Here is a 13,886-nt window from a genome sequence, read left to right as displayed (position 1 = left end):
CTTACAGAATTAGCGAACTTTGTGCTCTGAAAAAAAGAAAGCTAATTCCCAACCTAAGTAAATATCATCATCTCTGACCGACGTGTAGGGGCGCGAGTGTCAACTGGTGACGAGAACTGCTGTTGAGGTCCCAACTCAGCAACGTAGTCCGTGCTAGAGGAACTATGGCCCTCTGTATCCTCCTTTGGTCTGATTGCAGAAGATAGGGTGCTTTGACCCGAAGACAAATCAAAGTACCAGGGTACCAAAATGATGATCTGCTGGAATGTGAGAAATATCCTAGGGACAAAAGGTGGAATACACGAGTAACAACACTGAGGGAGGGATGACCAATTAAGAGAATGACTGAGGGCTCCAGTCACCACGTAATCCACAGTTATCCAACACTCACAATATGCTACCCTCGGAAAGCACAAAATACAGAGCACCATATAAATATTAAAAGTAATGAAAATATTGAAAAGCAACTATCAAAGCCAAGTACACATACCACAAATTGATGTTCTGGTACTAGTACCTGAGTGAAGCTCCTTGTGCAAGCCCCTATAAAATGTGATGGGAAAGTGTAGAAGTGTAAGTGTTCGGCAGTCCTCCTCATGGCTGGTGTCAATGCCTATCACATTTTAGAAAAAAAAGATCGACTGCTTGGCTGTTGTCTGTGGTAAAGTAAGGGAAGACACGCAAAACAGATTGTATGAACAATGAAACTTAAATTAACTTTAAAAATTATGAATAAGACAATTCCTTGGCTCTGAACAGTACAAATAAACAAGTCAAAAAATACATAAAAATTAAGAACAAGGGTAATGTTACTCTACAAATAAAATAAAGACAAAAATGATTAACAGGTGCTGAGAATATAGCGCTAGCCGAGAACCTCCACCAATAAACAGAGCGTATAACAGTTTGTTGTTCACAGCTTGAGAGTACAAGGATATTCTTACTTCAATGACTGGTTTACGCCCAGACATCAGCTAGGTAGAGGGCGCTGAGGTGCAGAGGTGCAGGTGTGCAGTTGGTGGGTCACCAATCAGAAGCAGGCAGGCTGGAGATGGTGGTTTGGTGGTTGATGACGGCAGGAGGGAGTGTGGAGTGGAGCGAGATTAGGGGTACGTTTACTCCCTGGTCAAAACGTTTTGTGCTACTGGTAGATGTATCTTGAAGGTAGCATCTTATTGTTGTATATATATGAGTAACTTTATGTAGGGAAGAGTAGGCTCAATCTCTCTTGAAAGAGATTACCGTCACAATACCAATTACTGAAAATGGCGATGGGTCACATTTTGCCCAAACCCCCCTCTATAGATTTCAAAATATTAGAAATATCGGAAATCCTACTCATGCGCCTTATTTTCTTTCTGAATTCAGGCTCATTGCACACATATGTAGTTTGAAATAAAAACTTTTTATATAAAAAATATGCCAATTACTTAAAAACAGCGATGGGTCACATTTTGACCAAATCCCCCCTGCAGTTTTTCAATATATCAGAAATATCGGAAATCTAACTCGAGAGCGTTATTTTCGAGCCGAATTCTTGCTCACTGTACATTTTTGCTGTTTGAAATTACGAGTTCTTATACCGAAAATATGCCAATTACTGAAAACCGTGATGGGATACATTTTGTCCAAACCTCCCTGCAGTTTTCAAAACATCAGATATATAGGAAATCTGGCTCATGAATGTTATTTTCGTCCCGAAATCTGGCTCATTGCACATTTTTGGAGTTTGAAATTACGACTTTTTATACTGAAAATATGCCAATTACTGAAAATGGCGATGGGTCACATTTTGCACACCCCCCCCCCCTCCCACCCCACTGTAGTTTCCAAAATAAAAGTAATATTGGAAATCTGACTCATGAGCGTTATTTTCGTGCCGAAATCTCTCTCGTTGCAAATATTCGGAGTTTGAAATTACGACTTTTTTTACCGAAAATATACCAATTACTGAAAATGGCGATGGGTCGCATTTTGGACAAAACCTCCCTGCAGTTTTCAAAATATCAGAAATATTGGAAATCTGACTCAGGAGCGACATTTTTAAGACGAATTCTGATTCATTGCACATATTTAGAGTTTGAAATTACGACTTTATAATGAAAATATACCAATTACTGAAAACGGTGATGGGATACATTTTGCCCAAACCCCCGCCCCCCACCCCCGTGCAGTTTTCAAAATATCAGAAATTTCAGAAATCTGACCCATGAGCGTTGTTTTCGAGCAGAATTCTGGCTCATTGCACATATTTGGAGTTTGAAATTACGACTTTTTATACCGAAAATATGCCAATTTTCGAAAACGGCGATGGTTCACTGTTACGGCCACTATGGGTAGCAACCGGGTTCTTTGATGGTAGAACCAAAATGATTATATCCGACCCCCAAGTCGATAGTACGCTTTCAAGAAAGTGGCTATGTAGTGCATAAAAAAAGGAAGGGAGGAACAAAACACTGTTCCTTTCGTCAATGTATTAAATATCTTTCCACCACCGTCGAGTATATTTATGTACACCGTCACCATCAATAATATATAAAGAACAGATTGCCTATTACTACACCTATGTACAATCCTGTCGCTCAGGATATCAAACGTGCTCACGTGTAGAGTTCATCAATCCCCAGTATTTCTTCACTATCTAGTAGCGTATTCAACTTCACTGGGAAGAACACCGGCGAGTTCACCTGTACGTGGGCCAGCCCACTGACAGTGTCATGAGGTGCCTGTACCCCATTAACCACTCTCCAGCTACTCGCTGGCAGAGTACCTCAGCCACATGCTGAGCGGGGTCACAAACCAATACAGGGGTAGCGATCCCTGGCAGCAGTCTCTAGCGACCAGCTAGCAGCACTACTCAACAGGCACCTCCCTGTCGTCAGTCTCTCCCTCAAACCAGTCCCAAAGGTACGCCGATCTTTTCAACACTAAAGCACTAGCAGCTACCACACGGCTTCATCGGCGGCGACTTACTTGGTCGTTTCCAGGACCCGGTAGGGATACTGTGGACTGCCCAAGATGAACTGGCATTTCCAGTACCGCTGCCCCCAGACGTTACCTCTGTGGACACAAAAAACGTCATCAATGACCATGCCAATACTGGTGAACTAGGACATACCACTAACCCACTGGGGAGTTGACATTGTGCTCTGTAGCACACTCTAGGTGGCGCTGGTCTTGATGCGTCACCTCACCAGAGGTCACTCACAACGACCCCTCTGGCTGACCAAGGCAGGAATCTTTAGTCATTTGATAACCATCCACTAGATGGCGTTGTCCACATTACGTACTATTCCCGGGCAGTTCGGGTGCAGACTCGTAGATGGCGTTGGAACTGCTACTCTACCCCCTGACAAGGGTAAAAAGTTCGTAACACCTCCCCACCAAAAAGAATTTGGTTTGGTCCTGAAAGGAAAAAAAAACAAATTAGTATCGTGCCATCTCGCCCATAGGACGTATGCAGAACATGGACTTCGGTGACGAGGACGTCCTGTCTGATGAACTGCCATAACCGAGAGGCCTGGCACAGAGGGACTTCTTATATCCTGGGCAATGACACGACTGAAGTTCTTGTCAGGAGGCCAGTTACCTTACACGGCTTAGTCAATAGCATCGAGGTTCTGTAGAGGAGCGATGAACTGGGGCCAACAGATCACATCTCCCTGCATCGTGGTCCCGCTCCTGGTCGAGTGTAGTAGGCGTTTCTTGCACTGATCTGGTGGTCCCTCAGGGAGATAGGATCCTGGAATACAGGGGACTGATGATCTGGTGGTCCCTCAGGGAGATAAAATCCTGGAATACAGGGGACTGATGATTTGGGGTAACAGGGACAGTCCGGAAAAAAACGTACTTACGGCTTGACGGCTTACTAGTAGTTGTAGGCATCCATCAGTCTCAGGAGACTATGGAGTTGCGCTCTGGTGTCGGAATGGTCTGGAGTGGCCTCACCAGGGCGCATAGCAAGGGTAGGTTAATTCGGGGGAGAAGCTGTTACCCAGGCAGCAGGTCCCCCTCTCCACGGCGCTGAAAGTCTCCAATGGAAAGGCATACGCCAATACGATTGGTTCCAGCGCCGTCGCAGGAACTGTGAGTTCCGGGGATGACCTCGAAGTTGGTGAAGAAGGGCACAGGGACCTCCAACCCCGGAGACCGCCGTGGTCGGGGCCGGAGAAGAACCACCCCATCAAGGGTATGAACGACCCCAGCCTCCTGAAGCAGAGCCTGGGGGCTGCACAAGCCCCAGGAGGCGAACGTCCCGGTCCCGCACCTACGGGTTCCAGACAGAGATTGTCACAGCCCTCTTTCACCCGAGGCCGGCCTCCTTCAACACCAAGTAGAAGGAAGAGTGATCATTATTAAATACAATAATTATTATTATAATAATTGCTATAATAATAATAAAAATATTATTATGTGGGAATATGTGCGGCTTACTAGACCTGCACATATTCCCACCAGGACCACCTGTACACTACTGAGGAGTGCGTTCGCTCGTCCACTGTCAGGTCGACCAACGTACCGTATAATGTTGAATCCAAGCAGGGGTGTCAACCTGCCGGGAACGGGACACTCATTAAAACATTTCTAATAGTATCTCTGTCATCAATCCCTGTTCCGTCCATTCGTCCATCCGCCACACACATGGGGCGAATGTCTTGTCCCTTGTGTCTCTCCACGATGCTCAAAGGAGCCATCATCTGCCAGTTCGTCCCTTGATCTTTGCCTAGAGCAAACACGAGAATAATACAAAATACCGTTAATAAACACTTGGCTAAGTTAGGAATAACTTTCGTGAGCCTGTATTGTCCATAACCGGCTATTTCCATTAGCCTGGTTTGGATCAGGAAGGGTATTAGAACCTGTGTACATCCCTCACCTACACCTGTACATACTACTGATGTCTGGGGAATCTTTGGCCGGTTTCGGGAACACCGTACCTTGCCAAACCGCAAGTACATATCTGCCGTCACTCCAGACTCTTGGGTATCCATGGGTGCTTTTACACGAGGTCCCTCCTCTTGCTCAGTTGTTTCTGTTACTGTAGCTCAATGCTTCTTGTTGGGAGAAGAGTCAAGAGAATCTGTTGGAATGCACTCAATCTGCTGGGTTGAGGGAGAATTAAACAATGCGAAAGACGTCTCTGCCCGAGATCTGACATAATCTGCTACCATAGGTGTTATTATATCTGCAACCGGGGCATCCACAATCTTGGAATGGTTGATGTTAAAACCTGTCGCCAAGTCGTTGGCTAATACTATCTCTATCCCAGCTATAGGCAGGGTATCAACTATCGCCTACGCACATGTGCCACTGAAATAGGGTGAGTCTAAGTGTACTTGCACTAAGGGGGCAACGTACCGTGTCGAGGAAAACCCAACTAGAACAACCTTTCGTTTCCCATCCATGCACACTCCCTCGGGTAACGAGTCTCTCACGATCAGGGACTGGGCTGCTCCACTACCTCTGAGCACTACAACCGATCTACCAGTATGATCACTCGCGACATACCCGCCTGAAGTGTGAGGGGCAAACAATCCTGGTCCTTCTCTACTCGTCATTAGAGACTGGGTTCCGGCTGGTGGTGTCCTACAACTCATCAGCATTACTTCTCTGTGCGGGTCATTACCTATTCTACCTCGGCACATAGCAGCAATGTGCCCTCTCTGCCCACAAATCCAACACACTACGTTCCTCCTTGGACTACGGTTTTTTTGACTGCTAGGACTAGTCCTTCAGGGACTACCTGGGGGCGTCTTCATAGCACTTTGTGGGACGGGTCTCTCTTCATCTGGACGAGATTTGCCAAGCAGTCGTGGGTAACTCTTCGGGACATACCTAGCAGAAGACCTATGTGTCAAGATGTATTCCTCAGCCATGGTGGCTGCTGCGCTTAAGGTCTCTACCTGCTGTTCTTCAAGGTACGTCTTCAGATCCCCAGACAGGCAATCTTTGAAGTCCTCCAACAGTATGAGCTGCTCGAGTTGTTCTTTCGTCTTCACCTTTCGAGATGCACACCATTCCTGAAAAGGCCGTTTCTTGACGTTTGCAATCTCTGTGAACGTGTGCTCCGAGGTCTTCAGGTTCCTGAACTTTTGCCTATAAGCTTCCGGCACCAACTGATAAGCCATGAGCACTACCTTCTTCACAGCGTCGTAATCACTGGAATCATCAAGCGACAACGTGGAGTAGGCAATTTGAGCCTTCCCAGTCAAGACGGACTGTATCATGATGGCCCAATTCTACTTTGGCCAATTCAAAGAGTCAGCAACCTTCTTTAAGGCAGCGAAGAACTTCGAAACTTCTTTTTCATTGAATTTTAGGACAATCTTTATATTTCTCACCGGATCGAAACTACTTGTTTCCGTTGTTTTCCTCTGACCACCTAATCGCAGCACTTCTAACTCGTGTAGTCTTTCCATCTCTTTCTCCTCCTTTTCCTTCTCCTTTTCTTGTCTTTCTCGCTCCAATTCCAACCGTTTCATTTCCATTTCCTTCTCTTTTATTTCTCTTTCTATTTCCAATTTCTTCCACTATCTCACGATTTATTTCTAGGACACGCATTTTGACAGTTAGTAAACTTATATTCAGTTCACCCGCATCACTCTCACCGTCACTGCCTTTGTCTTCCTGTTCAGTGGAAGCCACCTCACTTTCCTTTGTATTCTGTGCCTTGCTTTCCTGCTTCTCCTCGGCCTATAAGTGCTTATGAACCTTCGATAAGATTTCAACACGGGAATCACTCTCACGTATTTTGATCCCTAAATAGGCACTTACTAGCACAAGTTCCTGCTTTCCCAGATGTTTCAGCCTAGCAAGACAGTCCTCCTTGTTCAGAAATTCCAGAACATCGTCTAGATTCTTAATGGTTATTTTCTCTGCCATTTTGTCACCAAGTGGTGCACGAGCACGCAACACACCGCTTCACATAACAGTAGACACTTATAATAACTAAGCACTGCACTCGCCAATATAGCAATTAATCACACTTAGCACTGAACAGGACGTGTAACGTCCTGAAAAATAACGAACAGGGGTAATTATTCACAGAGGCTTGCACTACGTCACCACCACTGTCAAACGTACTTGTCAAGAATTCGGATCCAGCTGGGGATGCCAATTATGTTACAGCCACAATGGGTCACAACCGGGTTCTTTTCTGGTGGTACTAAAGTTCTGGTATCCAACTCCAAGTTAGTAGTGGCTTTCAAGGAGTAAGCTCGGTAATGCAAATAAAACACAATGGGGCAGGTGCATTGAATACTAAACTTCATTAATTATCAATATATTCATATATAATCACTTTCCCATCACCTCATATATAACCCTAGAAGAAGTATTACTACACTTAATATGTACACAAGTGTCTCTCTCATAGGACACTACGCGCTATTCAATGCTCAATCGATGCAGTCTTGTCAGCTACCGTGTTTCCTCAACACAGTACCGTCCTCAACCAGTACTGGGAAACATCAACGAGTCTACCCTGGACACGAGCCAGCCAAAACACAGTCTCACTAGGTGCTCTTCTTGCACGCCCACAATCACTCTCCAGCCTGGTGCTGGCAGAGAACATCAGCCTCGCGCTGCTGGGCCACTTCACTAACAAATACAAAGGTAGCGAACCCCTGGCAGGAGCTTCTTGCAACTCGCTGGTTACACTCCTCCGTAGCACCTTAACTGTCAGTCGTCTCTTCCGTTAGCCAGTCCCGTGTACGCCGAATTCTGTCACTGCCACTTCACAGGCAGATAGTAGAACACTACACAGTTCTTCTCCGGCGGCGGCTCACTGCTTCCGTAAAGCAGAATGGAGTAGAGAGACATTGGCTGCCCTGGGTAGACTGACTGTCCTCGTACCACAGCAGCCCTACGTCGACTCTGTGGATACAGACACGTCATCAGTCAGCCCGTCCTCCAAAAATGGGGTGGTAAATGTAAGAAGACAATTAAGTGCAATTATGTACTATTCATAGCAGTTAGGAATTGTACTTATTTTCACTTAGTATTAAATCGTACTGTCAAATATATTGTGAATATTTGAGTTTACCTGAAAAACTGAATAGAAAACGACAACCTCACCTAACCGTCTTAGTTTTTGAAGATAATAATTTTATTGCTTCCTAATTACAATTAGTACTTAACTTATAGCTATATTGATATTACAGTTTTATAAAACTAATAAAACAAAACTAAAATATATCAATAAATTGTAAAATAACTCAGGATATTTTAAAATTTTGCATAAAATCTATGTTGTTTAATAAACCTGAAAAAGAAATTCCTGATATTTAAAACTTGTGTATTGCAAATCGAAATTGAAAACGTCATCCTAAAATTCTGAGTAACTTAACAGAAAACGAGAAAAATTAAAGCGGGGGAGGGAGTTGGGTCAATGTAACAGCCCCGTAAGTGCAATTATGCACTGCTTATTACAGTAAGAAAGAGTACTTATTACACTTAGTATTAAATCGTACTGTCAATTCGGAGGATGGGTTGCAGCAGTACATGGGACACTAGGGAACATCACTTACGTACTCTGACATTGACATACAACTCCTCCTATAATAGATGGCGCTGATTTTTTAGGCGCCACCTCACCAGAGGTCAGCACCAGCTACCTCTCGAGCTAACTAGGACAGGAATCTAGCGCCTCTTGCTGGTATAATCCTGTCACCACTATATGGCGTCGTCCAATTTGTGGAGGTTTCGGGAGCGGACTTGCAGATGGTATTGACGTCGCTGGTCCATGCTCCGACGATGGAATCGGGTTCGTAACAGTCATACTAACTTGTTCACTTTTGCATTACATGATAGCCAAGTATTTTCAGGGACATTTATGTTCATTAATATTTCAGTAAATTCTTTAATTATTTATTTAATGATTTTTATTTGTTTCCTCCTGCGATTTACACACTGCAAGGCCAATAGCAGCATTTTTTTATTATTATGTGCGGGAGAGCCATACCATCTTGGCTCAGTATAGCTACGATTCCACAACCCGTCACATATTTTGGGGGACCCTGTCCTAGGAGCAATCACAGGAGCTGTTCAGGAGCTGTTCTAGGAGCAGGTCTGAGGAGCTGTTCCTAGTAACCTTTGCTTAATGTTGTGTTTAGTTGTTATACTTGGCTTTTATACTTTGCATTTTTTCAGAATTCATTTTGAGATTTACATACTGGTAACTGAACACATCTACTTTACAGGTTTTGCAATGTGTGATCTGTTTATTAGATTGACTTTGATTACGTGATGTTTTATGTGCAAATTCATGCTCGTAATGGTTAGTCTTCTAAGCTATTGCTATATGTTTTGTCCACATTGATTTTGTCCCAACAGAGAGGACTCACTCAGGCAGATCACCTCCTCGGGTACTTATCTGGTCCTTTGATTTGTCTTCGAACTATTATGTTCCACTTTGTATTACGAACTTAGGAGGAAGTATTGGACTAGAGATCCTTTCGCATCCAGAACTGTTATACATTCGAGACGTGTATAGCCGTTCTTGTCACAGTGGTGACACTCCCTGCACCCCTAAGCCTTCGTTCAAAGTTCATGATTAACTGCTCAGGTAGAGAGTTTACTATTCTTTTACAGAGCACAAGGAACAGTAACTCTGCAGTTAATTATCTAGATTCCAGTAGGACAACTCTTGCCCTTATCCTCACTAGAATACAGGGTACAGACATCCCTACATCCTGTTTATATTCTACTACCTCGAAACATTCATATATATTGTTTCTCCAAGTCCTTACTAAGGTCAAAGACTTAGTTTTATTTCAGGTTATCGTATATAATACAATAATTTATCTTGTAAATTTATTGTTGCCTTACAGGATAGTTACTTACTTACAGTGTTGCCAGATATATAACAACCAATATCGTGCATATTGCCACATCACTTACAAGGCAGTCTAGTAATCCTCACCTATTGGTTCGCCTACAGGGTATTTGCATTTTTCTTTCATTGATATTTTGCATTTATATAATATTCAATATGTTTGGGTTAGCCGCATTTCGTGCTAATCTGGAGATGGAGCTCCACACATTAATTCGTTCTACTAGAGCAGAATTAATCACCCATACTACTGAATACCACATCACTCCTCCCCATGGGGTCACCAAAGCTGAGCTTCATAACTTTATTATAGACCATCTTACAGACAATGATCTTATTACTCCAGAGCAGCAGGACCAACATAGAGTTGCTGATAAAACCACACTCACACACATGAAGCTAAAAATCTAGTTAGCGCAACTAGAAGCTGCTGCCGATGAACGCAACCGGGAGATGAGACAACAAGAGGCTGAATTAGCCCGTGAACGTGAACGAGAACAACGCCAGCTACAACAACAAGAAGCTGAACTACAACGTGCGCGTGAACAAGAACAATTCCGGCTCTACGAACAAAAAGTTGAATTAGAACGTGCACGTGAACAAGAACGACTCCAGATCCTACAACAAGAAGCTGAACTACAACGTCAACGTCAAGAACAAGAAGCTGACTTACAACGTCGAAGAGAAGTAGAACTACTACAAATCCTAGCTCAAGAGCATCAACTCAAGAGACAACAAGAGGAGGATGGAGTTGGCATCACATTACGCTTGGAACAAGGTAGATCAGACACCGCGCTCGAGTTCCGGCGCCAGGAGTTACAACTTGAAAGTCCCCACCTCTCTCAGCGCCGTGAAGCAGAAGCCAACTTACCGGTATGTTTTAAGCCTACAAATTGTATTAAAATGATGCCGCCTTTTGTAGAGGCAGAAGTAGATTCATTTTTTGTGTCATTCGAGGCCTTGGCCACCCAGTTACAATGGCCTAGGACTCAATTGTCTATACGTCTCAGGTCACACCTTACAGGAAGAGATGCCTTAACCCTCAGTACTCTGGCAAAGGAGACTGACTACGATGTACTCAAACAAGCAGTCCTTGACGCCTATGTACTCTCCACTGAGAGCTACCGACGACGCTTCAAGGACTATATAAAAACTCAGGCTCAGACCAACGTGGAGTGTGTGTAGACCAAAACCAGGTATTTTTTAAAATGGTTAGAATCAGCTCAGGTGACCACATTTCAAGATCTTATCAATTTAATACTAATGGAAGAGTTTACCCGCAGAGTACCAAACACCATACGTCTATGTCTTGCAGATAAGGGAGAGACGAACCCCAGTAAATGTGCACAGTTAGCTGATACTTACAGTTTAATTCATAAATCTTTTGACTCAGGTTACAGTAAACCATCTTGGTCCAGTCAAGCTTCACCTGAAGTAAGTCGTAAAGTCACTAACTATGCACTTTACTGTCGTTACTGTAGAACATATGGACACCTCATTGAACAATGTCCAAATCTTAAGTGTAAAACCACTAGTACAGTTTCAACTAAGCCAAAGCATTCACCCACTAAGCCTACCAAGCCTATACTACATGTAAATGTTCCTGTTAGTGATCTTGCTTTATTTGACAGACATGTGTATCCAGGAACGGTGTCAGCCAATGGTGAAGATTTCGAGGGTAAGAGCACAGTACGCATCTTGAGAGACACGGCTTCGCTGCAGTCTATTCTACTAAAAGCTGCTGCACCTCAAGTCGCCTACACTGGAGAAACTGTCCTGATCACTGACCTCACTGCAACTACATCATACCCGCTCGCCACAGTCTACCTGGAGTGTCCATTCATTCGTGGAAAAGTCCAAGTTGCTATTCGGGAGAAACCTTTCCCCATGCCAGGAATTCCACTTTTCCTGGGCAACGACTTGGCCAACCATCAAGATTCCACCAATTTGATCACCTGCGAAATACCCCAGGTATGTGACTCAGCCACGGAAGAACATCCCGCTATGACTTTTGCAGCAGAAGAAGAGGTAACCGTGACAGAAGAATCAGCAGACATCTCCCAGCCTGTTCTAGTGACTACACGTGCTCAAGCCGCTCAACCACAACAAGTAGCAGCAGCTGTCCCTCAAGACGTGCGAGGCCTCCCTCCTAATCTCAACAGTTGGAGTTCCGTAAGTTACAACAAGCAGATTTGTCACTAACCCCTTTTTCTATCAAGCACAGATTAAGACCGATGCCATGCCAGGATTTTATATAGACACTAATCAATTATTGTATCGTAGATACAGACCCAGTAAGCTTAAAACGGAGGAAGATTGGGCTGACCTGAATCAACTAGTGGTTCCAACATCATTAAGAAAAGATATCATATCTTTAGCTCATGGCCCTATGTCTCATTATGGGATCCATAAAACTTATAATGCCCTTTTACAAGACTATTTTCGACCAGGCATGACACGAGATGTCAAGAGCTATGTTACCAATTGTCATACCTGCCAAATGGCAGGAAAACCAGATGTAGGTATTCCCAAAGCTCCACTTATTCCTATTTCTGTGCCTTCTGAACCTTTTACCAGGTTAGTAATCGACTGCGTTGAGCCTTTACCAAAAACCCACGTAGGCAACATGTACATCATCACTATAATGTGTCCTACAACCAGGTTCCCAATAGCAGTTCCCATTAAGAACATTACGGCTGCCACAGTTGTCAAGCATCTGTTGAAGATCTTCACTCAGTATGGTTTCCCGAAGGAGATACAAAGTGACTGTGGAACTAATTTCACCACTGAGTTGTTTAAGAAAACCCTTCAGGAATTAAACATCACCGAAGTCTTGTCCAGTCCATATCATCCTGCTTCACAGGGATCTCTGGAACGTAGCCAGCAAACCATTAAATCTTTGTTAAAGAAATATTGTATTGATACTGAGAAGGATTGGGATAAGCAATTAGATCGCCTTATGTGTATTTTCAGAAGTCTTCCTAATGAGTCCCTTGGAGTATCTCCCTATGAGATGCTCTACGGTCGTAAGTGTCGTGGTCCTCTTAAAGCTTTTAAAGATTCCTTGACGTCAACCACCTTCCGTGATTCCCTTAATGTGCCTCAGTTTCTTAAAAATTTGAAACATAATCTTGAACAATTGCATAAGTTTGCTAGTGCTAATTTACCAACCCATCCTCCGAATTGACAGTACGATTAAATACTAAGTGTAATAAGTACATTTTCTTACTGTCATAATCAGTGCATAATTGCACTTATGGGGCTGTTACATTGACCCAACTCCCTCCCCCGATTTAATTATACTTGTTTTCTGTTAAGACACTCAGAATTTTAGGATGAAGTTTTCAATTTCAATTTGCAATACACAAGTTTTAAATATCAGGAATTTCTTTTTCAGGTTTATTAAACAATATAGATTTTATACAAAATTTTAAAATACCCTGAGTTGCTTTACAATTTATTGATATACTTTAGTTTTGTTTTACTAGTTTTATAAAACTGTAATATCAATACAGCTATAGGTTAAGTACTAATTGTAATTAAGAGGCAATAAAATTATTATCTTCAAAAACTAAGACGGTTAGTTAAATATTCACAATATATTTGACAGTACGATTTAATACTAAGTGAAAATAAGTACAATTCCTAACTGCTATGAATAGTACAGAATTGAACTTATTTGTCTTCTTACATTTACCTCCCCATTTTTGGAGGACGGGCTGAATTTACTGACCTCCCAACATAAGATGCAAGCACACTTTGACAAGAACACTAAGGTAAGAATGTTTAATTCTTACCTTAGTGTTACCTTTAATTTAAGAGACTTCGTTCAAGCCTATTTTCCTATCCCAACCTCTCCATTTAGAAGTAAATTTTCAGGACCTTATCGCATCAAAGAATGCAAGAACAACAACAACTACATTCTAGAGACTCCGGACCGGCGTCGCAACACGCAACTCTGCCACATCAACCTGCTCAAGAGTTATCAAGGTAATCCACTATCAGTGTTAGTATCTGTATCTGCATTTACCGAGAGGTATCCCAACAGCGATAC

At 43.1% G+C, this 13,886-nt stretch overlaps 1 protein-coding gene across 1 annotated transcript; it reads left to right on the top strand.

The window, feature by feature from the left end:
- Positions 1-10,285: 10,285 nt before the first annotated feature.
- Positions 10,286-13,019, top strand: LOC138367345 (uncharacterized). The gene is made up of 3 exons (XM_069328782.1): positions 10,286-11,009; positions 11,226-12,004; positions 12,057-13,019. The coding sequence occupies exons 1-3, from the start codon at positions 10,286-10,288 to the stop codon at positions 13,017-13,019; spliced, it is 2,466 nt and encodes an 821-aa protein (XP_069184883.1).
- The last annotated feature ends 867 nt before the right edge of the window (positions 13,020-13,886 follow it).

Source organism: Procambarus clarkii, chromosome 2 (genome assembly GCF_040958095.1).
Source record: "Procambarus clarkii isolate CNS0578487 chromosome 2, FALCON_Pclarkii_2.0, whole genome shotgun sequence".
Classification (NCBI taxonomy): domain Eukaryota; kingdom Metazoa; phylum Arthropoda; class Malacostraca; order Decapoda; family Cambaridae; genus Procambarus; species Procambarus clarkii.
The sequence above is the reverse complement of the archived record's forward strand: the minus strand, read 5'-3'. Positions and strand labels throughout refer to the sequence as shown.

What these genes read in the sequence shown, in the direction of transcription:
- LOC138367345 (XM_069328782.1), top strand. Translation starts at nt 10,286, where the DNA reads ATGAGACAACAAGAGGCTGAATTAGCCCGTGAACGTGAACGAGAACAA. An exon ending in GGCTCAGACCAACGTGGAGT is followed by an intron (nt 11,010 to 11,225) that starts GTGTGTAGACCA and finishes CTTTTGACTCAG; the next exon opens with GTTACAGTAAACCATCTTGG. An exon ending in ATCTCAACAGTTGGAGTTCC is followed by an intron (nt 12,005 to 12,056) that starts GTAAGTTACAAC and finishes TATCAAGCACAG; the next exon opens with ATTAAGACCGATGCCATGCC.